The sequence below is a fragment of the Eupeodes corollae genome, chromosome X, assembly GCF_945859685.1.
Source record: "Eupeodes corollae chromosome X, idEupCoro1.1, whole genome shotgun sequence".
In the NCBI taxonomy this organism is placed as follows: Eukaryota; Metazoa; Arthropoda; class Insecta; order Diptera; family Syrphidae; genus Eupeodes; species Eupeodes corollae.
The window spans coordinates 4,593,097-4,619,562 of NC_079150.1; the positions used below are offsets into that span (position 1 = coordinate 4,593,097).

Below are 26,466 nucleotides of genomic sequence, written 5' to 3' on the forward strand. Positions count from 1 at the left end.
ACATTATCTTATACTTATTCTTATTTTTTTTATTTTAATCATATTTCAGATTTCAAGACTTACTGCTCAACAGTTATCTGATATGGGCATCACCTTAGTAGGACATCAAAAGAAAATTTTGCATCAAGCCAGACAGTTAGACACCATAATTTAGCATTTGTATTGAAAATATATTTTATATGTATATAAATATATTTATAAATATATATTTAATTATACATATATGCAACAAAATATATGTATAAATAAATGTATATATATATCTATAAATAATATATATTTATATATTCTAAATTAAGTAGATTTATATTTAAAGCAACAAAATGTATATATTTCCATATATTTAACACTTATTCAAGTATGTCTTAATTATATAATAAATTATATGAACTAAGTTAATTCAAAATACACAAAAAATAATTGAGAGGAAAAAACAAAAAAATAACGTTTCAAGTAGATTACAGTAATTTGAATCAGGAATGCATTTTGTTTTTTTTATATACAAATAAATATTTTGTTCATATTTTTTTATTTTCTGTCAGAATAAATTTAAGAGAAGCAAAAAACAAAACTTTACGAAAAAAGACGTTATATTTATAGAAAACCAACAACCCAACAAAAGAGAAACATTTATAAACTGCATTCTGTAATAAATATAAAAATACGGCTGATTCATAAAAAGAAAATTTAAAACTAACAAATGAAAATGAAATAAAACAGAAAATACCTATTTTGTGTTTTTAAAGCCTTCCAATAAATGAAAAAAAAATTAAACATTGTATAATAAAAAATGATAATATAATATGATATGATACTCATAACTGCAGATAACAGATCTTGTTTTACCTTAGCATTTTTTAAATTAAAAAAAAATTAAAATAATAGTTAAACTACTCATTTGTTTTAGTTTTTGTTGATGTGGTTAGTTCGTTATCTTGTACGTTCGTAGTGGATAATCTCGTACAATTTGCATTACGAACGGATTTCGTGATAGGCCTGTGTATTAGGATGATTGCAGGACACATAATAATGATTATTTCGTATAAATATCGAAAAATTATATTTAGTAACACGATTTGGGTTTGAAATACCAAAAAAAAAAAAACAATACCTTTTAGCTTTTACTTGCGACCTCAATTTTAGTTTACCTAACTACAAACCCAAAATTTTGCTCGCTGCATGATGATGACCCGAAACGATCATGAAGGATTCCCTAAGTTTGAATCTTTTTCTAAGGCTTAGATTGTTCACTATTAAAACAAACATCATTTAGAATATGTTTCACAAGAGCTTTTTTCTACCCTGACTATCGTTTTTTACACACTGTTACAACTTTGCCTTTATTTTTGAATTTTTAATGTTGGCCTTAGCAAAAATGACTGCAATATTTTATGGAAAAAAAAGAATTTTACTTAATTCTTTAGCAACTATATTTTGAAAACCGTTACGAGTGAAGACTCTTTAGGATCAAGTAATAATTTATTTATTAGCCTTAAAATAGTAAAACTAGATGTTATAAAAAAGAATTCCCCTTCAGCGTAAAAAATACCAATAATTTAGACAATCGAGTACGGAAACTTGGATTATTAGAGCACATTATCTAATTAAACACAAAAATATCTAATTAAACACAAGGTCTGCTCCTATCCAAATGACAATGCCATATTTTTCTCTTAGTCGTTTTTTTATTCTTCTTCACAACAGTATGGATATTGTTGTTGGATTCCTGCGCCTGATTGGCTGGATTATTCTACTTCTATTTGATCACCCTTATCCAGGCAACCGATTGGAGAGGTTTTTTCTCCGATTTGGTCGAAATGTACGAATTTTGTATCATATTAACACTTCTGATACACAAATCAGAAAAATCTCGAAATCAATTTTGATGTTATTATGTGAGCCATGTACTTAGACCAAGCTTATGTAAGTATTAAACAAAGTAAGTACAAAACAAGGCATTTTGAAATATTAATATCTGGGTTATTTCTTACGTACAAATACCTACCAACTTGTAAAGAAAATAAATTGTACATTCTTTGATATCTACTATTGAATAAAATACATATAAATAAATATAAGAATTAAACTCTACACTGAAAAATCTTTCCTTACATACAAAGTTTACATGCCTACCAATTCCCATGTCCAACAAATTGTTTTTCTACACAAACACTTCTCGTTTTCTTCATTGTCTCAAATCTGAGATGAACCTGTAAATTCTCGTCGGAAATAAAACAAGAGAATACTAGAAAATGTTCATTTGTGTTGCCTTGCCTTAAAAAACACAAATCTTTAAGAGAAAATAAAAAAAAAGCAAAGAATTAAAAAAAATTAGAAAACAATTTAATTTTAGTTAGAAAGATATATTTTCAAAGCTTTTTTATTTTCAAAGACATTTATGTAGTTATAAAAATTCACATTATTTTCGTTTATTTTATGTAAGATGCACTTTGTTTTATTCAATTTTTCTATTCGACAACAATAGTTAGACTTATATATATTTCATTCGTAATTTATAACATTTAACTCTATAAAAATGTTTTTATTAGACACAAACTTAAAAAAATCTTTGTTATATGCACTGTCAGCCTAAAATTTTTCAATAACTTAATTATACAAAAAAGATGATGAAAGCATTTTTTAAATGATTTTAACAGATGATTTTGGCAAATTTTGTTTAAACAAAATATTTGTTTCTATTCCATTGCACTTCACGTATTCCTTAATATTGATACCAAGGCTGTCGTCGGACCCATTGAAGTCTGTTACTAGTCTGATCGGAGCGAATTTTAATGCTAGCACCTTCAGCTGCCCTGACCGTTTCCTTAACCTGAAAAAAGGGACAAAATACGTTTAATTAGCCAAAGACACCGAAATTTGTTTTTATCATTCATAATATTGCTATTTTTTTTAAATAACTTATTTTTGTTCGAATTTAAAATATAAAATCTTACACTCTGCATTAGATTCTGTGCATTTCCAACCAACATTTCGGTTGCTTCGCGATCTTCGTCCGAGCCTTGAGCACCCAACATTGTTGCCTTTACAGTTGATAGAATCTTAAGTTGTGTTCCAATGGTCGGAATACGTTCACAAACTTGTAACAAATTGGTACGAATTCGACGGTCAGTACATTGACGAGCCAGATCTTTGGCCAGACGCGTCACATCCTCAGATGCTTCAGCAATTTGTTTTGCTGTAGCAATGAGTTCACGTTTGCTACCCTTTGAATCAGCAAGAACTAATTCGGAGAGTCTTGCCATAAGGACGGCCATTCGCTTGGCAGCTGAAATAATTTCGTTATCCTTAGAAGACCATTGACGGACTTCTTGATGTAGACCACGAGCGGCAATCTAAAAAGAAACTCAGCAAAAAGTTATTTATTTAATTCGAAAAAAAAAACAATCTAGTGCTCACAAAAATTGGCTGATTTGCGTGAGGCGTTGTGCGAAAGACTTCATCTTCGTCATCTGTTTCTGGTGGTGGTGGCCGAATTGGAGCCATACCTTCACGTGGTAGTGGAGGACGTGGGGGAGCACGTTCCGCTTAATAAAAAATTAAATATTAGTTTTTCTTCTATGTAGCTTTACTTTTCCTTACGTTTATTTTCATTGGAAGACAAATGCAAGGCACTGAGTTCAGGCACTGGTGGAGGCAAGTCACCATGGGACGCTGCAATCGCTGACCGAACATCACACACGTCAGCAATAAGCTTTTTAAGGAAATCACAAATACTAAAAAAGAAACTTCAATGAATAAAGATTTTAAACGTACCCTTTTATAAGAGTCCCTCCAAGTACTAGCACGATTTGGATCATTGATGTTGGTTGCGACCATTTTTGCATCAACCACCATAGCTGGCAAAGAATTTTCCAAGCGATTAGCAGCTTCATTAAGTTTAACTGTGAATACCGGATCTTCCGAATTGTCTGCTTCTTGTTTGGCTACCAGTAGTACACGGTTTACCAAGCGTGCGATGTTTGATGTATTGTCGACCATTTTCTGGGGCTGTTTATTGTGAATGGCATCTTCACAGAGCTTTACATAAACTTGCATGTGGTCTTCAGAAGTTTTGATAAAATCAGCCGGATTGGTGGCCTGATCGCATACAGTTCTCATTCGGAGAATGGTATCGGCATATTGTTGTTTTAAATTGTTTAAATGCTCTTCAGCAGCTGTGCTTCCCGGGTAGTTCATTCGGATGCGTCCAGCAGATACCAGTTGAGGTGTTAAGCTATCAACTTGAGATGCAGAAGATAACAAAATTTCAGCAATCTTCTTGTTGCCGCCAGATCCTCCTGCGGCAACCATTCGACTAGTTTTCGAAGCACGATCACTAAAAGCTTGTAAATTGTTTGATTTCTGGTTGAAATTTTGCTCTCGGTTCGGTGTTCCCTGGGGCACATTGACTGCTTCACTAAATTGTTTTAATGGTGTTGACACATCCATAAAGTCTTGAACGATTCTATTCACCAGGGCATTTTGGATCGCCTCTTTAAGCTCGTGTAACTTGTGGTTAAGCTTCTTAGCGAACTCCTTGGCTTTTGGTGTGGTACCAGCTGCATTCATTTTTAAATATTCTACCTCATCACAAAGTTGGAGTATCTCAGCCTTCTGGTAACCAGGACAACCTTCTGCTACTTTCCTTCCTTCTTCTACTATCAATCCTGTAGCCCGTTCGCCTAAGCCATTGTCGTTAATTTCTGGATTCTGCAGCCATTTGCGTGCTTGCTCCAATCGCCCTTGAATAGTATGGGCTGTTTGCTGAACACCGGCTTTGTTTACTCCGACTATTGCATTAATAAGAGCTTGTTGCAGACTTCCAAGTTTTTCACGTATATTTTTGGCCAAACTCTCTGCCTGAGGGCTAGTACCCTTGCCATCTTGGCGCAATTCACACAAGGCATTGCCCATTGTTGTAATATCATCCGCCATTTTGCGGATTGGCATCGAGTCCTGCGGAAGACATCTGTCAGCCACCTCATGTGCGTTTTCTATTATCTGTCGTAGAGCTTTCTCACCAACACCACCCTTCAAAGCATATGGATTGGCCAACCAGTCATTGGCAAGACCCACTTTATTGAGGATGGCGTTGCTTATTTTCTTTAAAACTGTTAGATTATCCAGCTCACTTGTGTCTTCGTCGTAAGTTGTTAATTGTAACACACGAACTATTTCCTGAATTTCATCAGTCATACGTGACGCTAAGTAATTCCTATTTTCTGCTGCTTCATCAACTCCAACACCATTTTGTTCAACAATATGAATGTAAACTTTCATGCTACAAATTAAGATTGGGGCTAGAATTTTAACTTGTTCTAAACAACGCACTAAAATTTCACTGTGCACCTGGTGCGTAAGCTCTTTCTCACGCGAACTAACTTCTCTCGAGACTTTACTAAGGCACGGACTCAAATCCTTCAAAAATTGCACTAGATCCTCCATTGAACCTATCACTTCTGCAATTGCCAAATAATCCAATACTCGCTTGCATTCTTGTATAATTTTTCGCACTTCAGATTCGTCAAAGCACAGAAGCAGCGCAGAAGTGCCTTGTAAAATGCCACGACTTCCTTCAATAAGTTTCTTGCGCGCTGGACCGGAATATGGATCACCTTTTAACATGTCTGATGCCTCTTCGAGAAGTTGAGAGGCATTCTCGACACGTGTTAATGCAGAGGGCATATCCTGTTTAAGTATATTATCATCGGAACTATTGATAGTTTCACGACCAACTTTAATTAGGTTGGTAACAGCCATTGATACCACTTGAACTGGACGGCTGAGATCTGGCATAGCGTTGCCATCTTCGGCTTCTTCATGGAGAATAACTAATCGAGATACCTTGAAAAATAGGTATTTAATTTAAAATAATTTTATTAAATAACGAAGAAACTATATTTTTATGAGTTATATCTAAACTGTGGGATGGATCACCAAGACATTTGTACCTGATTTCTAATAGAACTTTTTCTTATAAATTCGCTGATTGCAATGGTTCATAAGATATTACAGATTTTGACTGTCGATTATTTCCGAAAAAAATTGTCTAGGTTTAAATTAACTAAATTTGATGTCTTCAAAGTTTTTATCCGTAAAAAATATACATTGATCAAATTTTTCTATAGAACCTATGCAAACGACACTATTGCTACTTACAAAACAAATGTATTTTAACGGGTCGTTTCAATTTATTTTTCGGTTTATGTTACAAACGCGAATACATATTTTTTTTTGAATATCAACCGTGTAGCTAGGTTAATAGTAATCATGTCTTTATTTAAACTTTCGGATCTTAAAGATACATTAGCAGATACAGTAGTGGCCATATTGGAGGACAGTATTATGTCTCTATTTTAATTCTACTGTTTCTACACTTTTAGTCAGAAAAATTAAATAGATTCAGTTTAAAACTTAAAGTCAGTCATTTTAGTTTTCTGAAAACTTTAATAAAAAAAAAAGAGGCTAGGCTAGGATGCAACCAACAGTAATATTTTCCCATTGCCTTAAACTTTATCCAATTGATAATAACATAGACATCTATCTAAAAATCTTCGATTTATATTCTAGAGACGTCAAACAAAAGTCAAAATTTTTAATTCGAAAAAATGGACCGATTACAATAACTTCTTATCGGAAGTTAAAAATTTCCACGGTATCTTCATTAAGTCACTTTATGCATTTTTTATTATTATTTATTTATTTGCAAGACCAAAATTTCCATGGTCCAACATGGACCATCAAAGTGACAGACATTCTACACATTACACGCGTACAATCTTGCATCATTGGCCTTAACCAACTTAAAAATCAAACAATTCCCATAAGATCTGTCGTTGCTAGAAATATTTATTCCCGATTCGGTTTTCAATACATTTTTAAGATTTTCTTTTGAAATGTTTGAGTGCATTGACTAAAACTTTGAAAATGTGTTATAATTAAGAGCATTGATATAATATATTGGATTATGTTCATTGACCTATTTCTATTGTGTTTTACTCCCTCGATTAAAAACCAACCAAATACAAACAAGTAATCATTTCTGATCATCTTCCAGATGCAGATATTTGCGGAGTGTATAATAAAAACAAAAAAAAGTAACAATTCTTTTAAATATGACCACTACTGTATAATTTAAAATTTTGTTGTAAATAAACAAAAAATAAACAACCGATTCGTCACTGAATGAGTCATCAGGCTAACTGGATAATTTCATATTAATATAAGAGTTTATGCAAGGAAATAAAATAACATGCTCCTTAATTGGAAATTATTGTTATTTGCACAACTTTTGTATTGTTAGTACAACTTTGGTTCTATATTTATTTTTAAAAATAGAAAAAATAGCAAATAAAAAAAATAAAACAAAACTTACCTGTTGAGCAACAGGATCTAAAATACTTTCTATGGTTTTTGTATGGAAGACTGGCATGGTGCTGTTGTTGTTGTGGTTGATTTTATATTTACTTTAGTTGTTGGTTCCTTATATTTTATTCTCGGCACTTTCTGCTTAATAAATTAAATTAACTTTATTTGGGAAAAAAACACAAAAAATAATTCAAATTATTCGTACGCACGCTAAGAAATATGAAAATACGCAACTATCTGCTTTGCGCCCTTTATAAAATAAAAACAAAAAACGCTTGAGAATATACATAAAATTGATTTGATGCTGTAGCTGAGGGCTCTTCTTAAAATATCTATAAATGTGTGCTACCTTCCGTATTTCTTTATTTACACATACAATATGCTTGTACTAAGCAATAGTCATAAACTTTTGTATCCGTTGATTGACGGAACTAAAAATACTGCATTGAATTTAACATCTTCATGTGTAGGAGGGAACATAAGGTTTTCATCTAACAAACTGCATTAATAAGTTCAAGTTGAGTAGCAACGACGACGACGAGGCGTATACCTGTAGAATATCAAGTGCCTATATAAGTATAATGAAATTTAAATTTACAACTAAATTAGAGCCCACACTCAAAATAATTACTTAAATCAAAAGAAAGCAAAGTTACGCTTTCGATCCGAAGCTATTGTTAAGAAAGGAATATAAGTATGAAAAAATGGAACCAAATAGGGAAGTGGTGAAGATAATATAAATTTATTATTTAAAAATATTTTTTATCTGAAGAATGTTATTTTTTTTTTATTTTTTTTTTTGTAAAAAAAAATATATTGAGTCTTTGTTGATTTGTAAATACATTTAATACATTTTTAAGAGGGTAAATAACTAGCTCAAAAGTGAGGCATTTCAAATAATGAGCTGAGCTGTCATTTGAGCTGAGCCTAGGGTATGGACATACAATTTGCAATCAATTTTTGCTTTCTTAAACATTTGCTTCCTTGAAATAGTTTTTATCTTTTATAAAAAATGGGTGAAATAAAAATGTTAGTTGAAAACGGCCATTGGAAATAAGTTTGCTACCTTGAAATAGTTTTTATCTTATATACAAAATGGGTGAAATAAAAAGGTTACTTGGAAACGGCCATTGGAAATTCTTAAGGAAAGAAGTATTTAAAAAGTTTATTATAAAAAGTGCGCCACTATAATGAGGCCATTTATATATCGTCGGAGTTTTTATTTTTTATTTAAAAAACAATTGAAAATAACTGTATTTAATTAATACAAATGTATTCTGGAAAGACGCTTTATGACTCAAAAACCAAGAAATAGCAGGGAAGCTAAACAGTTATAAGATAATTGTTATCCTTATCAGTTATCTTGAGGGAAACGCGATTCATTTTTGGGAAGAATACAAATGTAATCTTGACGGACCAATGGTTATTTCCATAATATGTTTGTACATAGGCATCACAACCCTACATAAGTTATTATGGTGTGGGGAACTATGGCTCAATCAAGTTATAGATTAAAGGTAAAACTACAAAAGTTTGTTGGAACGGTCACTTCCATATTTGAAAAACAATCAAATCTACTGCTGAAATGACAGTGCATTAAGCCCGCGGGTCAGGTAGCGCGCACAAGTGGAAAGTGATCATATCCAACTTTCTTCTTTTTTAGTTCAGAGCAGATCTCTAACTGTCAAACAAATAATTGTGTTTCTTTTTGAGCTCTGATCGTTCAGAGCTTTATATTCGTGTTTCTTTTTTAGTTCTAAACATATTCAGAGCGTACTCTGTGAGCTCAGAATAAAATAACAGAGTAAACGGAGGTAAATTCTGAACACAAACAATTTGATATTTAAAAGCCGGGAAATTAAAAAACATCATGGCAAAACAGTAAAAATGGTGGAAGTGGCTGGTTGCTCTAGTGCAGAAGGAAAGATAATCTAGAAAAAACTAATTGCATATAGCATTTTTATGAATCAAATTTATTTCAGGCGTCAAATATACCAACACTACGACTGTTTTATTAATTAATTTTTAAACACACGACATTTCAAATCATGACAGTTTAGTGCTCAAGTTGTTTCATAATTAAATCCGAGAGCTCTGAACATACTCTGCTCAGAAATCTACTCTGTTCGTTCAGACTTTGCTCAGTGCTCAGCTCTGAACTAAAAAAGAAAAACGCCAAAAGATAGATATTTTTTGTTAATAAGTTTTCATATCTCTTCTTTACCATTAAATTCAAATGCATCTATACAAAATATAAGTTTAGGCCAAAATAATTAATCATTAGAGTATTTTTTTACATTTAAGCTTGTCTGCAATTAAGCACCTTTCGGTGAAGATTTTAATAAATCCAAGTTAAATACAAAAATGGAAATTAATTTAGGACCAAAGTGAACAATAATTAAAAAAAAAATCAGTACTCTAGCACTACAAGTTTTCTCCCCACTTTTTAAGCCAATACCTGAAGAAAGAATTTAAAAAAAGTATGCATATAAAAACCCTAAAAATTAAGACGTTTTATAATAAATTGTCTACTTCTTCAACTAATTTATCTTATTTTTAAAGAATGAATTTTTTCCTTGATTGCTCTGCTGCTCAAGATATAATAAAATGTAAATTAAAAACAGACAAGGTTTTAAATATTTAATTTAATTAATGATTAAATCTTAGCAAACATAAAGTACTGTCATTGTTTTCCCCATCACTGTATGTATGATCTATTAATAGGTTATCTGCTTTTGAGCGACGCTATTGAAGTATCGTTTTATAGGACAATTACTTCTTATTGATTTTGACTTGCATGCTATAGACAAGTTTGTAAAAATGGAAATAGAACGCTGAAAACAAATTTAATCCTTTCTCAACAAAAATTCATCTTTGTTCATTAAACTTTAATGCCGCTTACATTAGAAATCAACAACTTTAGTTGTTTTAAAATTTTAAATCAGTCTTGTGCACATCTCCGTTTTAAATACCTGTGTTTCTTTTTTTTGAATTGTTATTATGTTTTAAAGTTATTTGAGTCGTTTTTTAGTATTCATAGGTGTTTTGAGCCCAAATTGTATTTTTAAGTTAAGAAATTTTTTATATTGTAAACTAAATAAGGTAACGATTGTTCCTAAACGAAAATCTCTACGGCCGGCATCGAGCCAAATAATATGATAATATAAAGTTAATATTTAGTACACTTGCACCTGTTGAAGTGTAAGACTACCTGCAGGTAGTCTTTCTTAACATACAAATTATGCTAATAAATAAACTAATTTTAACATTTCGAAAAACACACTTTTCAATACTTTTTTCCTTTTAAGCGATATAGACTTATAAGTTTCTCTGACCAAAATTGGAATTTTTTAGCCGCTGTGAATCTTAAAATAAACATAATTCATCGTTGGAATGATTCAGAGTTTGATTCGTAGGCCGTTTGATTTTCATGACACATAAATCGTAGAATTTTCATCCCACATTATTAAATTATTCCAATGATACGATACACGACAATTTTCGGTTTCCCTTTAATGCTTTAATAAGATTTTCTTTCGTTTTCATCTGAGAACATCACAAAGAATTTTTTCTATTAATTTTAAAATATCTAACTTACTAAAATTATAGGAAGGAACAATTCTCTTCTTAGCTACTTAACATAAGTTTCTCGATCTGCTGAACAGGATGTATAAGGGCGTGTCTTTTTATTCAAATAAATTTAACAAAATAAACTTAGTATCTTGCTCTTACCAATTTTGTTTATTTTATTCGCAAAAAATTACCTCACTTTGATAAGAAAAAAGGAAACAATATTTTACAAATGTTTACAATTCCTACCCAATACCCCGTACACAAACATAAGACCACAAATTAAACTAAACGCTGAATGAATGTAAGTAACAAATAACGAATAAATTAATTAATTTCACTGAAAGAACACTTCTAGAAAAATAAAGAAAATACAAAAACAGTTCGAGATTAATTACACAAATAAATATAACAAAAATATGATTCAAACATATAAAAACAAACAAAATATCCGAATAACCTTTAACGAAAAGAAAACAGATTGAAATTGAATAGAAAGTCAGAAATCATCAACATGACATCAACTGAGTAAAAAATATTCAACAAAAGTTCATATTAGACGCGTTCAATAACATGTAATAAATATAGGTACTACGTTCACATGCAGCAATTTCAGGTCGGGTGATATTCTTGAAATAGAACGATGATAGGGAAGAGGTCTGTTCTCATGAATTTATATAACAGAAACAATATAAATGAAATCTTAAAATTTTTATATTAACAATAAAAGGCTTTTTTATGAAAGTCCACTACTTCTCAAAATATTTTCAAAACAATGGCTCACAATTTCGAACAATTCAGAACTTACAAAGCCTTAAAGATAATTCACATATAAAACAATAAATTTCCAGATTATTAAAAAAAAACAGAAAATAGAGAAGAATGTATAAAACTCAGCGAAAGTTTGAGAGAGGCAATGTTAAGACATTTTTGTTATAATTTATTATTTATATTCTGTATAATGCGGGTTTTGCTGGTAGGGCATGAAGAAAAAATTAAGGTTGAACTACTTTGTTCGAATTATTTTTAAATAGAGCGAACATAATTAATTGCTTAGTTTTTTTGTAATTATTCCGATTTGTCGAATTGAAAATGTTGAAATTTTTCGCCGGTCAAGGTCTAAATAAAAGATGTTTAGGGAGATGCGTGTACATACACTCGTTCGTCCGTAAGTTCTTTAACTTTTTTTCGTCGTCCGTAGCTCAAAAACCAGTGGAGATATCGACTTCAAATAAGTTTCGTTATACAGAAAATAATGCATGAAGATTCAGAACGGACTCTCAAAAAAAATTAAGTGGGTGGGTTTTTTTACCATATCATTTTAAGAAAAAAGGTGAACCAATGACGCTAGTGACTTGATTTAAATTTAATACTATATATTGTAACGTGATATGAAACAAGCATAATTTTGGAAAGAAATCTTAGAAAGTTTTTCTTTGTAAATCAAAAAAAAAAATAGTGGCCTTGAATATTTTACCAACAAAAATTGATTTTATCTCCAAAATAATTGTATGCAACGAAAAATAACGTTTTTGACAACTGGTCAAATTTTGGGAAAACTTGAATTGACAGCTTTTGTACAAGAAATAAAAACCAAAAAAAAAAACAATAATAAAACTTGGTAAAAATTTACTTTTAACTCAAATATCTTTTTAAAAATCAAAAACATTGTGTTCATACTAATTTTGTCTCACAGAAATTATTGCTTTCGACGTTCAGCTAATTTTTATAAAAAATCAACAACCCTTCTACAAAAAATAGTACGCAAAAATGATACTAAAATTGGTAAAAATTGGTTTTTGACTAAAAATCTCGTTTACAAAAATAGATTTTGAAATCAAAATATTTAATCATATGCAAAATTTTGTTGGTAATGTTTAAATTTTTTAGAATAATTCGAGTGATATATTTTTTAACAAAAGTTGAAAACCTACGAACCTTTTAAGCAAGACAAATTGGGAGACGGGATAAGAAGTTATAAGTGTGGGTCGCATCCCAGCCTCTTTTTAGTTTTTATTATACCATAAGTCGTGAAAATGATGATTTAGCCAGTTTCTCACAGCCATCCCAGTGCTGGAGCTTCATATTCTCGGCATATAAAATTTTAATTTGTATTACAAATACAATAATCTTAAAATAACAGCTTTAATGGTCACTTATGTAAATGCACGTGAATATCAATACTTTAAAAACACTAAAAACAAATGAAAAATTGATTTAAATTTTTGAAAAAATCTTAATTTTGAATTAAACTTTTATTTTTTTTTATTAAATCAAGTAAAGTCTAGAAGGAGACATCAATTTACAAATTTTTTACTTGAAAAGATTTTTTTGTATATTGCCCTTTTTTCTAAGAATGCAAAAAGCTTTCCTTTTTTTATTTTTCCATTTTTGGAAACAACCAAATGAGGGAGAGGAGGATTGTAGGTTCCTAAATTAATTTTGTTAGTTTTTTGGTTTAATACATTAATTTTACAAAAGTATTAACTAAAAACTTCCTTACCTTTTTATCTACGCAACAACCTGCTTACCTAAACAGATGCTATCGTACTTATTCATGTACGTAACTCTGGACATATCTGCCTCAATGAGGATTAATATTAAAAAATATTTTTCCAAATAGGATGCATAAATTCTCATTTTTTAAAAGTCTGAACCTACTATTAGAAGGTTAACGTAAACGGTTAACGCGTTGACTCTTTGCTAGAAAAATGACGTCATTTGTAGGCCTACAAATAAAAACTATACAAAACTTATGTTTTATGCTTACATTGTACCGATTTAAACATTCTTTCAAAACTAATTATGAAAAAAAAGTTGATATTATTTTGTCAAATTGTGTGATAGTAAACGTTTTAATCATTGACGCTTTAAACGTTGAGGGTGCTTTGAAATTTAAATTTTTGTATGAGGTCAGAAAGTCAACGTGTTGACCCTTTACGTTGACCATTTAATTATACTTGAGTCATGCCTTAACTGCAATTACGAAACGACTTAAGTCCTCACAATTCTTCTTAATACACCATCTTACCCCCTCCTTAATGCTTACTTTTCTACATACCATCCCACCCACTACCCTCGGCTGTGTCCTTCTAATGAAAATATTTACAAACTGACCTAGTTTTGTTCACTTTACGATACATCAAACATCGTAAAGAAATCGATACAAATTTGATATCAGAAAATGTTCTCAGGCTGTCAAACCATAGCAGGAGAACGAAATATAAGTACCATTCATTATTAATTTTACATTTGTTTTCTTTTTTAAGATCTTTGAAATATAAACTGACCATCTGTCAAAAACAGTTAACAGTAACAGTAAGAACATGAGCAACCAAATCGATAGCTTAAAACAACTATCGATAACTATAGTATTTGAAATGCGGCCCATCACTGACGACATATAGAAGAAAATTTTATTCCTAGAATTTATTAAATCAAAGGCAGAACGTCAGAATAATTTTTTGTCCATTCTTCCCGTCGCGAATTTTGCTTTCGTAGAAAATTTTTTTAGTTTTTTGTTCAATATTTTATAATTTACTTCAACCACTTCTTAATATAATTAAATAAAATCCCGAGAGAAACATTTTATTCAGTAGTGAATAAGAATATAAAATAAAATTAATTGCCTTCTGCATTTGGTTAAGGTACGTGGAAGACAAGAATCAGGAAAAAAATAAAAAATGGGTTTGACCATTTCGAGTCTCCTCACCCGCCTATTTGGTAAAAAACAAATGCGGATACTAATGGGTAAGTTTTGATGGATGGATAAGTGCATCTAGTTAACAATGCATAGTTAGTAACACGTTTCAAAGAAATAACTTCTTCATTATTCTCCTCCTCCAGCTCAGAATTGCTTTGTTTGCTCCTACATAATTTAATAAAAAAAATGTTTTGAACTTCTCAACTCATTTTCTGTTGCAAAAAGTTAAATTTCCATGTGAATATTATCGGGGTATCTATGGTCGTCGTACTTATTGTATGTGGTCGTTGTTCTTGACAGAAAACAGTAACAACAAAACATACGTGGTGGCAAATAACAATTTTTTATTTTTTACCCTCGCTCGGTTTCAATAACACATCAAGCAAGTTGCTGCGTTGTCGTGAATACAAAAATTAAATTACATATTAAATTAAATACAGTTTGGATGACTAATTGTTATGAACGGGATGGATATTTTCACAACTACCAAAAGTTTATGACTTTGGAACAATTTTAGCAATCATGTCATTGTAATGTTTTTTATTTTATCTTAGAAAATGTTCGATAACAGTGTTTGACAACCAAATATATTGTTATCAAAAAAGATACTAGATTAAAAATTAACAGTAATAGTTTCTGCCGGCTCTAATATGCTTCATATGCGTACGCATAACAAAGGAAAATTTGTTCTAGCCATAAAATTTCTGAAGCTACTAGCCCACCAATTTTTTTCTAAACTTTAAAAACATTAAGTAAATACTGTAAAACTTAAGTATCGGTTTTTAAGTGGTAATAGGTATAAAACTGTTTTTCACTCTCTCTTTGTTGTTGGTATTCAAATTAAGAGGGCGTCCATTAAGCTGCACAACTTTTTAATATTTGAAATAAATATTTTCAATTTTAACTAAAAAATTGCTATTTAGTAGGTACGTAAATGTATTTATATACAGGGCGATTGGTAACTAATGTACTAAATTTTTAAGCGATTAAGTTCAGTTCACACGGAAAAATATAGAGATTTGTTATAGCGTTTTGAAGAGCCAAAAACCAGGTTTTCTTACTGGCATTATAATTGCACTTTTCCAAGGGTTTTGGGCGACCTTAATTCAAATCCGACTCCTGATACAATAAAAATTTAAAGTGAAATTCGAATTAAAGACATCTTAATTCCAGTTTGTCCCAGTTTAACCTGTTGAATTCAAAGGTTAAATAAGTGAATTATCTTCTTTTTTGTATACCAAAAGATAAGCAAAAAATTAGAAAAAAATTAAATTGCGCAATTAACTTGGCTTTCCATTTTTGAGGCATTTTCAAAAGAATTGAAATATTTCGTAAAAAATGGCTTTCAATACCAAAATGACAAAAATTTCAACTCGAATAGTTTTTTAAGAAGATCGCTGAATAAAAAGATTAAAGTATGTGATTCGTCTGACACTTTATTATTATCATTATGTAGTACCAGTGGCGTGATGGTTGAGTATGAATATCATGTCATAGGCCTTGGATTAAATCCCAGCCTTTTTTTTTCAATGGCACTGTCTCTTGCGAGGAATTGACAAATGTTCCAACAGGAATTCTTGTCATGAAAAGCACTTTTTTAAATTAGACCTTCAGATTTGGACTTAAAAGTGCAAGTCAACTCCATCCCTATAAACATTACTCGTACACAGGAATGGTTGAGAATTGTAAGTCACTAGACCCTAGTTATGAACGGACTCTTTTGCCACCTAATTAGCTACCAGGACTTTTTGCTATTTACTGTTGAAATATTATTATATAATTAAAGGTTCTTGCATAGGTTTTATATACCGATATTGTGCTAGTATACTCATTATGCCATACCATTATCTTTCACAAATCCGATTCAATTCTTTTCAAAGTTTAATGTTATAATAATTTTTACGAACTTACCAAAAAAATGTCAAGTAAAATTGTGAATCTGTTACAAAAAATGGCGTAAAATAACTAAGAAGCAGTTTACAAGCGACCCAAAAATTTGAATCCCTTCTTACTGTTTGCTAATTAGAAAGTTTCTAATACACTTTTATAATTTTATTTTTTTATTCATAAGATTGATTTATTTCTTTTAAAGTATTGTTGATTACATAATTATTTAACATTAGTTATTTAGCGTGCCATCCTTTTAATGTATGGCCTTGGCCGTCACCTTACATAAAATAATATTTTTTAAAACAATTTATAATAATACGTTTTTTTTTTTAAAGAAACAATTTTTGGTTTTGAATAAATGGGTTGGGTATTTTTTGTTTTTGGTAAACTTTTTTTAAAATTCTTCTGCTTTTATTTTGGCTCTCAAGCTAGCAGCTTCCTTACAGAATGCAGCAAGCGGCTTCCATTCATCCATTTAAAATATTTGATGGTCTCTTTAATGTTATTTTCGAGCTGTCGAAAAAAATACCCTTCTTATCTCACTGAGAATAGGGCATATTGCTATAAAATGGAATACATCCTCTAGTGATCCAAGTTTACATAAAGTGCAAAATAAAGGAAGATCATCCCTGTGAAGTTTGAAATTCGAGTTAAGCAGTTCTGCTCTTGGTCTTAAAATGGTTGAAATGTTGAAATTACTATTTTCATCCCGAAAATAATTGGATTCATTTAAGTCGTAATTAAGTGTGCAGTAGTATCGTGTATAAAGAGATGACTGTGATTGCTCTTTAAACTCTCCTCTCAGTTTCTCATCCAGTCTCCTTATGAAAACATACAAATTCTCTCCAAGCATCCATATTAGCAAACTTAACATTTATATTCAGGTTGTATCTTCTTGCCAAAAGTTGCCACTTTGTAAAACAAAGATTCGAAAGAGGTAGTATGCGTTACAACAAGCCTAGTCAGATGGTTAGATGACTGCGACATTGCTTTCATTATATAATCAAAGTGGTGTTTATAATTAAAGCATATAGTTTGGACAGTTTGAAGGGAGTTTGAACAATCTCTTGAGAAAAAATCTAAGTCATTTTTCAATTTCTTCATTTTTTTCGTAACCCCAAACCTGAGCAGCGTAAAACATGACTGATTTAGAAGTCGCATCAAAAAGTTTATACTTTGCACTTAAACTGAGTGTAATCGAATTAATGCAGGATTTCCATGTAGAGTTCAGTGCTGGTTTTAGCTAGCTGAAGCTTGTTGGAAAGATGGCTTTTCAGAGATAAATTTGATGATATTTTCATGCCAAGATATTCGTACTCCTTGACGATTTCAATATCTTCACCAGCAAATTTTCACTATTCATTTTGGGCATACCGTCCACCGGCCTCTCGAAATATCATTATTTTAGACTTACTCAAATTCACCGTGAGATTCCATTTTGCGTAGTATTCTTCAAGGTCCAAAATCATGCGACTTAGTCCTTGAATCGTGTCCGATAAGAGAACAATATCATTAGCATACATGAGCACTTTAATTTTCCTTCCATCCCATACAATTCTATCGCAAAGCACATCATGCGACCTGCATGTCAAGAAATAGAATGAACAAAAGAGTACTTAAAACACACTCCTGTTTTACTCCCATGTTTGTTGGAAACCATTCCGAAAGTATCTTTCCATTCCAAAAGCTGCTTTAAAATCGACGTAAAAAGCATACAGTTTCTTATGTTGGTCCTGCAACGGTTGCTTAGTATTCATTAGAGTGAAAATCTGGTCGATTGCTGAATGATTTTGCCTAAATCCAGCCTGAAAATCACTAAGCAGGTTCTCCTTTTCAGTCCATGTTGTAGGTCTTGTGAAAATAACAGATGAAACAACTTTTACTCTAATTCACTTTTATTAAAGCTGATTTTAAATTCAACAGTTGTTAAGATATGGTAATCGCTTAAAATTATATAAATTATTTTTTAAGCTTACTTAATCGTTTAAAATTTTGCTCTAACATGTTTGGTACGGAAAATGTATGTTGAAAAACTTTGAAAATTTCTAAACGCAAATACAAGTCAGACAAAGGTGGGAGTTGAACACATTGATCTTAATGCTATTCGCACAAAGTATTTATTTGAATGGAAACTGTGCGAAAACGGATCATATTTAGTTTAAACGTATTTCCATAAAATCGACAGTGGTATTAGTGGTATTTGTATTTTTGTGAAAATCACCTTCGTAAATCTTGCAAAGTGCACATCGTGTACTTATCCCTAAACTATTTTTGCTTTATTAAAAGTTTAAAATTAAAATTGCTATTTATGTTATATAGAAGGGTTAAAATTTTGGGTTGTTTGTATTTTTCACTGCCAAATATTAATAAAATACATTTTTTTTTTTAAATTAAGAAATGTGTTGGGGTAGCCCAACCTTTCAACTCAGGGGTTTAAGAAATAGTTAAAAAATGATCCTCTCTTCTACCTAATATGCAAAGAAGACAAGAAACCTTCCAGTCCTTTTGGAGGAGTTTCGTCCTTTACGTTGTCACATGAGAAATGTATGTATTCAATATGATATGCCAATGTCACATTCAAATGTTGATTCTTCCACGTAATAAAAATGGGAAATTTATTTCTGATCTCTGATCTAGATTGCTGAACTTTTGTGATCCACTTTATTTATTTATTTTTATGTAATTAGTTTGGTTGTTTAAATTGGTTTGTATTCAAATAGAGTAACAAAATAAGCACCGGTCAATGGAACTGTAGAAATTCATGGACACATTTTGTGTGTTGTTACAAGAAATTCAAGTAATATATGTATGGAAATTGCATAAGCAAAGATCGTATACGGTTTTAGTCGTGTTTTTCATTTAATCCCTGAGTTCGCTTTAAATTACCAATTCCACGTCCCATATACGTTCATTTAATCATTTTGGGTCCTCTTTTTACTAAACTTTTATGAGTCATGCGGATTTTATATTTTTATAGATAAATAAAGGGATATTCACCATTTTATTTCCTATGTACATTTGATAATGTCTACTTATTTTAAACAGTTGGATTAGATGCAGCTGGTAAAACAACGATCCTTTACAAACTAAAACTCGGTGAAATTGTTACAACCATACCTACCATCGGATTCAACGTCGAAACTGTGGAGTATAAAAACATTTGCTTCACTGTTTGGGACGTTGGTGGGCAGGATAAAATTCGACCATTATGGCGCCATTATTTCCAAAACACTCAAGGTCTTATTTTCGTTGTTGATTCAAATGATAGAGACAGAATAAACGAGGCTGAAAAGGAATTGCAAAATATGGTGAGTATTTTGTTGGATATTCCTCCCTTGATTAATTAACAACATTTAATTTAAAGCTACAAGAGGACGAATTGCGAGATGCAGTTCTATTAGTATTTGCTAACAAGCAAGATTTACCTAATGCAATGAGTGCAGCAGAGCTCACCGACAAATTACGTCTGAATCAGCTTCGTCAACGACATGTATGTTTTTATTTTTTTGTTTACTTTAATAATTGTATAAATATACATTTTTGTTTAAATTTTAGTGGTATATTCAAGCTACTTGTGCTACACAAGGACATGGACTTTACGAGGGTCTGGATTGGCTGTCGAATGAACTTGCTAAAAAATGATGTCAATCAGATGTATTTAAGTAGTTTTTAACAAGGATCTTTATATATACATATATATAAGAACAACACACACACACATTAAAAATATATATAAGTATAACAAAAAAACTAAATGAAGACCAAAAGAAAAAGAAGTTAAGAAACGCATACATTCGAAGGAAATTTAAGTAAAAATTCAGTGAAAAAGAAAAGATAATGAATTCATTATGAAAATATTCAATAATAATATTATGTAACAAATATAATTTGTGTTGTCTTATTTGATCTTCAGTTAGGTAAAATTTTCAGTTTGCCTCTTCATGCATTGTTTCAACTTCTTCAATCCTTTTTTGAATTTTATTATGTATGTGTTAATTTTCTATAGGTTTTTTTTTTCAATTGTTTGATGTTCCGACAAAATGTTATAGATGTTTTATTTTTTAAATTTTGTTAGTTTCTGAAAGGTGTATAATAATATTCGGACCTTCCATCCAAAATAAAACACAAAAATTTAGAGTGGAAAATGGCAAGACAAACAAAGCAAAAACACGCTCTTTTATTTCCGACCTTCCTCCTGTGCAGTTTGTTGTAAAACTAAAAACTTAAAATACCTATATTGGTATGCCAAGTTCATAGAACAAGTCGTTACCTTCGTTGAGTTTTTTACGTTTGAAAAGCATCGAAACGCCGAGGTTGTAAAGCTTGGGCAGTTCGATACAATGTTGATACAAAAATGTTTGCACATAAAAATACAACACAAACTTTCTTCTTTTATAATTATAATTTATAATCTTTTTTTTAAACGATCTTGAAAAATTTTAATTTAATAACCTACAATATTTTTTTAAGAAATCGCAATAAAAATGTATGTACATTTTTTTTAAATTTAGTTTATTGGTTTTAATTATTTGAGATTTCTATTAATTCTTAATTAAATATAGAAAGGTCTATGGTTTTTTAGTTTGAATTTTCTCATAAACTAGACAACAGGAAACCATATTGTTTTCAGTTTTAAAAATTGTAATAATACTTTTTACAGATAAAGAACAAAAAAATGCTATAATTTTCAAATGTTCGTTAAATTTTGAACCAAGGATGAACATATGTCAATTTTTGGTGACAATCATATTTGTGAACAAACGATGGAAACCACACGCAAAGCTGTAAGTTGATTTTTGAGGGATTTAGGCAGGTGAAACTAAATTTCTAATTATTTTTGGGTCGTGCGATAAAAATGAAAAGATTAATAACTTTTGAGCTAAAGGTGAAGAAGCGAAAATTGTTTTGGTGAAAACATAAAGAGGCGGTGGACAACCAATTCCTATCATTTCCAATGTTCTAAGTTGATTGTTTGTGGGTAGTAGACTCAATTGATATTGTTGGGTTCAAAAAATTGTTATAGAAAAGGAATGTTGAATAATTTTTGAAACAAGGAAGGACGAAATAAATTTGTCGGTGAGTTCCATAATTTAAGTCGCCTGACATACGCATGTAATCAACCCTTATATTTTAAGTTTATGTTTAGGGAATCAAAGCTATTTTTAAATTTTTAGCGGTGTTCCTATAAAATAGGATTGTCAAATTTGTTTTTACTAAGGGTCATTTTCACAGAAAAGTTCCAGAAGAACCAACAATTGTCTTTAATTGGCTTTAGTTATTATTAGCGAAAATGAACTGCACAAATGTTAAGGAATTCGATAATATTCTAACAAATTTTCAGGCTTAAAGTTATTCTTGCGGAACCAAACAAACTAAGGTGAATTGAAAAGTTAATATAGAAAATTATTTTTACTTTAAACACGAGCTTAACGAGGGACATAGACGAAGTATGAAACATTATGTTGCGATGGTAGAGAAGTCGAAAAAAGTGGGTCTCCCGATTCAGTCCGTCTGTCCTCGCCCTAAAGCCCAAAGCATTTCGTTTATCGAGTTCAAACTTGGAAGTTAATGTTTTAAGTGTTAAGTTTTTAATTTTTTCTAAAGACTGTAAATAACAGTAGTCCCCATACAAATTTGTTGTTCAAAGATCTAAAGTTCGAATTTTCCAAAGTCGAATACATTTTATTTTCCATAGAGCTTACGACACGATTTCAATTTTTTTTTCTACAGCTCTTATACTGTTATAACAATACTGTTCAAACAAAGTGATAGTTAAATTAACTTTTCCAAAATAGACATCCATTAAATTTAACAGCTAGTTGCAAAACTATATTCTTTTAAAAAATGACACATAGTGAAACCACTGGTACCGCTTGCATTTATTTTAGCAAATCCTTCTTAATTCTTCTTTTCTTGTGTTATTTGCTCAAAGCAGGTGTTTTTACTACTACTACGTTATAGGTCCTTCCTTTCGATTTTACTAAGGCAGTTTTCAGCATATATATAATTACCATAAATATGAATTTAAATGTAAAAAGTAACATAAAAGTTACATATATTGAGACTTTTTTTAAAACAGAAATTATTTTAAGCGAAAACAAATAAATGAAAAGTCAATTCAATCAACACGTTTTTTGAACACACATCCGTTAAAAAATACGTATACTCTTTGATTTGGATTTCTAGATAATATAGGCTTTCTAAGCTATTCACATGCATTCAAGGACAAAAAAGAAAAAGTGAAACGTTAAAAGAGTTTTTCGCAAATAAGTTTTGAGAATACTAGAGACTTGCCTGTAACAGTCGGGATTCTATATAGTACAGGTTATTGTAAATGGGCCTGTTTTTTATGAAGAATAATGTGCGGAAACGTTTGTTTTGGAAGTTATCAGGAAAACGACGATATGCATCAGACAATGGGCAGGTTCAGACAACATTAGGGACTTCATTTGCAGTCAACTGCATTCTCTGAACTTACATTTTGACCAAGGCAACTAGTTAGTTTTTCAACTGTCATAATCTTCAAACTTGGAACTTACCTTCAGTTCATTGTACAAAAACTATCAAAAACATTATTGTCTACAAAACACTCCTGAGGCAAGCTGCAGATCCGATGTGTATTGTAGAGAAATATTCTTATGTCTCTTCCAATTTGACAAGGATCCCTTTTACACTAAAGATTAAAAGGAATTGTGCAAAAAATAAATAATTCAGTTGAATTAAAAATCATCATCAATTGTCATCGTGACATAGGTTCATTTGACTTGATAGTTAGGGAGATTTTTCTTTTCAATAGCTTTACAGTCAACTTTCCAATAAAGTTGCCTTAATTGGAAGGCAATTTTTTGGCAGCTGGCCAATCAGATACTATAAACTTGCCTTACTTTCAAGTTGCCTTAATTGGAAGGCAATTTTTTCATCATTATTGGATGACAGGTCACAACATTTGTCCTCGCACTTTTAATTCAATGTAATAAAACAAAAGTATTGGAAATCCTACAAAAAAAGCATCGCAAAAAAAAATTTAATCAAAATTATGTCAACAAAATTGGATACCAAAATTATTTTAATAAATTTTGTATGTCGCAAGTTGAATGTCAGTTTTTATTTAATTCAAAACTAAATCGTGTTCCTTCCAATATTGGCAGGTTTTATAAAAAAAAAATATTTTTACCAATCTACTATGTTAACAGCCAATTTTATTTGTCAAAAGTGAAACAAATTAACAGTCAATAGCGAATCGTCGGCAAATTTTCTATCAAAAAATTGCCCGAATTCTTGCAATCGTTTATACTTGTCTTAACACACATTTTTCGTCTGTTCAAAAAAATTGGAGGATTGGACTAATTGCATATCGGATGATGTTCTTGAGCAGGAAATAACAAGAAAATTTTATGGGATTTTGAAATACCTTGAAAACTACCAAAAAAAGGAAAACGAAGTTTGGCAAAACAATGAAAAAGAAGTTATACAAACAAATTTTACAAGAATGTCGTTATTGCCTGCTCCATTATTATCTCACTTTTTTGTATGTTGTATATTTTTTTTAAAAATGTTTTTGTGTGCCCTGTTGTTTTTACTTCTAAAATAAATTTTCATATTCTCTGTTATCTGTCGAGAAAATCATCTTTCAATGAGACTTCAGCCTTTAAGACTGTCCAACAATAAAAAAAGGGATTTTTCAAAAACTTAACAAAAATATTTTGTCATCTTTCTTTGTTTTCATAATCTTTGAGACGAAAATTATTTTAAGCATCATTTTTTTGAAAGTTTTTATATCTTAAAAAAAACAAAATTTTGTATAGAATGAAATAATTTTGAATTCAATATACCTTCACCTATTCTGGAAATGTTCCAATCGAACATTAGCTTACAGTTTTGAGTATTATTTTTTGAAGATTCTTATTTATGTTATATTAAAATTTTCTGTTGGATTATTCTAAATATTTTATTTAATGTTAAAAACTGTTTTAAAAAACCTATTGCTCAGAGTTTAACAATTTATTAGTTAGCAAATTGGTAGCATTCACAAAGGTAGTGATTACGTAGTCAAAATTTATATTTGTATTTAAATATTAAACAATTTATTTCATTTTGAATTCGTGTGTCTGTACCGAGTAGCCGATTCTGATACGTCAAAACCATTCTCCACTTACTTTTTACACTACGTCGGAGTGGAAATTTTAACTACTTTTGTAGTTAGATTTATCCAATCAGAATCACTTAACCACGTAGCCACTAGCTTTGTGAATGCGACCATTGCCTTTTATTAAAAAATGAGCATCCAAACATGTCTAAAAAGTGACAGTTCCTAAAAAAAACCAAAATAAACAAGCCAATTGTGCTTAAACGGACCTACATGTTAATAGGAATTCCCAACTGTTGACTGGGCCATTGCATTCACTTCTCTTTTAAGATTGATTGACAGATGTCAGTTAAAGTAACCATTCAGTGATTTAGCAAATAGTTAAGAGATAGTAAGATAAATAGCCAAAATATTTGAATCGAAAATCAATTTTTACCAACTTTTAGTACTGCTTGTTTTTTGTAAAATAACGTTACTCCGAATTTTGTATATATGATTTCATGGTTCTTTAAAAAATAAAGAAAAAAGGTGATTTTTTTTTCAAAATGTATGCCAATTTGCTATAACGTCACATTATATAGTACAACATTTATTTGGCACTAGCGTTATTGCTTCGTGAAATATTTGAAGTCAACCAAAATGTTTTTTTTTTAAACGGCTATATTTAAATAACCACCCTTTTAATTTTTTTGAAATTCCTTTCTGAATTTTTCAATGTTATTATCTGTAAAACGTAGTTTACTTCAAGTCGATGTATCTGCTTTAATAATCATAAATTCATAATATTAATACCCGTTGATATACAATGAAAAAACATAATATTTTTCTTGACACTTTATTTTTCTACTTTGGGAAATACATTGACCGCCAAATCGAAGAACAATCTCCAATTGAAGGTTCACGAGCTGACTGCCACGTACTGGGACTCCATTTTTCAATAATGAAATTCGTCTCAATTCTCAACTTTTCTAGACTAGTTTTATATCTTCGAAAGTTACAGAACATGATGTTTTGATGTTATCTTACCATATCGTCCTTGTGAACCAGAAAAGCTTATTTTTCAAGAGAAAAAAACATGACAGGCTTTAGGGGCCAGTTATAGCTATCATTAAAATCGATCCGGAAAAATTTTTGAATCGATATTTAAAGGTGTTTCCCTTTGATTAGAAATGAAAATTATATACTCTCGATCGGAAATCAGACAGATATTTTTTTTGGGAAAAGAAGTGTAGCTGCACATTCATTTCCTCAACAGCTGATACTTTTATGTCCAAAAGTGAAACGAATTGTTCCACTGATTTGGGTTCCGATTTTACACAATTTCAATGACAGATTTCTGTCTGTAAACATTTGTCGGTGGATTTCAATCAGGAAATTTGTTTCAGTGACAGAAATTTTTAAGGATAGCTATAAACGACGTGTCAAAAAATTCCAATGTTTGTTTTCAATGATGAAAACCAATGATAGCTATAACTGGCGCCTTAAACCTACGAGTATCGTTCCTATTCTAATAAAACTTCATTAATTTTTGTATTTTATTGTCTGGCTATTTTTGTCAGCCAGTAACATTAATATACATTCAAGACTTTTAATCAGGGGATGAGTGATAAAGATGAGTTTTTGAGCACCGCTTAAAAATGTTCTGCAAAGAAGGCTGACAAAATTTAAATAACATAATGTGTACCTTAACCTTACATTTATATATCTTAAGAGCTAAAGTGACAGCTTTAGTTGTTAATATTTTAGAACACTGCTGTCCAGCAAGATATGGTCTAACTATTTGATTTAGACGACTCCCTACATATGAAAGCATTCCAGGATTCCAACAGTTTTTTAAACATGTCATATT

The 26,466-nt window shown here is 30.6% G+C and overlaps 3 protein-coding genes across 14 annotated transcripts in view; 2 read left to right on the forward strand and 1 right to left on the reverse strand.

The window, feature by feature from the left end:
* Positions 1–893, forward strand: part of LOC129953255 (ephrin type-B receptor 1-B) — a 42,525-nt gene extending 41,632 nt beyond the window's left edge. For all 7 annotated transcript variants that reach the window (XM_056066243.1, XM_056066246.1, XM_056066242.1 and 4 more), the window contains one exon: positions 50–893. In XM_056066243.1, the coding sequence (XP_055922218.1) occupies positions 50–154 (105 nt within the window). In that variant the 3' untranslated portion in view covers positions 155–893. The remainder of the gene's footprint in view (positions 1–49) is intronic.
* Positions 894–2,342: 1,449 nt separating this feature from the next.
* LOC129953190 (vinculin) lies at positions 2,343–11,330 on the reverse strand. 6 transcript variants are annotated; one of them, XM_056066078.1, is made up of 7 exons: positions 11,101–11,330; positions 7,376–7,506; positions 3,775–5,844; positions 3,601–3,712; positions 3,418–3,545; positions 2,955–3,353; positions 2,343–2,830 (listed from the first exon to the last, which is right to left on the reverse strand). In XM_056066078.1, exons 2-7 carry the CDS (start codon positions 7,430–7,432, stop codon positions 2,723–2,725), a joined length of 2,874 nt encoding a protein of 957 aa, XP_055922053.1. In that variant the 5' UTR covers positions 7,433–7,506; positions 11,101–11,330; the 3' UTR covers positions 2,343–2,722. The 6 variants fall into 6 exon arrangements, with proteins under 6 accessions (XP_055922053.1, XP_055922055.1, XP_055922054.1 ...); XM_056066080.1 differs by having other exon boundaries at positions 11,133–11,322; XM_056066079.1 differs by having other exon boundaries at positions 7,376–7,527; positions 11,133–11,322.
* A 3,019-nt stretch (positions 11,331–14,349) lies between these two features.
* On the forward strand, positions 14,350–20,418 carry LOC129953312 (ADP-ribosylation factor 2). The gene is made up of 4 exons (XM_056066391.1): positions 14,350–14,688; positions 19,577–19,839; positions 19,896–20,021; positions 20,087–20,418. Exons 1-4 carry the CDS (start codon positions 14,622–14,624, stop codon positions 20,171–20,173), a joined length of 543 nt encoding a protein of 180 aa, XP_055922366.1. The 5' UTR covers positions 14,350–14,621; the 3' UTR covers positions 20,174–20,418.
* The last annotated feature ends 6,048 nt before the right edge of the window (positions 20,419–26,466 follow it).

Excerpts from the sequence above, each read along its gene's own strand:
- LOC129953190 (XM_056066078.1), bottom strand. The coding sequence starts at position 7,432 with ATGCCAGTCTTCCATACAAAAACCATAGAAAGTATTTTAGATCCTGTT. Across the intron at positions 5,845-7,375 it reads TAGATCCTGTTGCTCAACAG|GTATCTCGATTAGTTATTCT; the intron begins GTAAGTTTTGTT and ends CTATTTTTCAAG. Across the intron at positions 3,354-3,417 it reads ACGCAAATCAGCCAATTTTT|ATTGCCGCTCGTGGTCTACA; the intron begins GTGAGCACTAGA and ends GTTTCTTTTTAG.
- LOC129953312 (XM_056066391.1), top strand. The coding sequence starts at position 14,622 with ATGGGTTTGACCATTTCGAGTCTCCTCACCCGCCTATTTGGTAAAAAA. Across the intron at positions 19,840-19,895 it reads AAAAGGAATTGCAAAATATG|CTACAAGAGGACGAATTGCG; the intron begins GTGAGTATTTTG and ends TTTAATTTAAAG. Across the intron at positions 20,022-20,086 it reads ATCAGCTTCGTCAACGACAT|TGGTATATTCAAGCTACTTG; the intron begins GTATGTTTTTAT and ends TTTAAATTTTAG.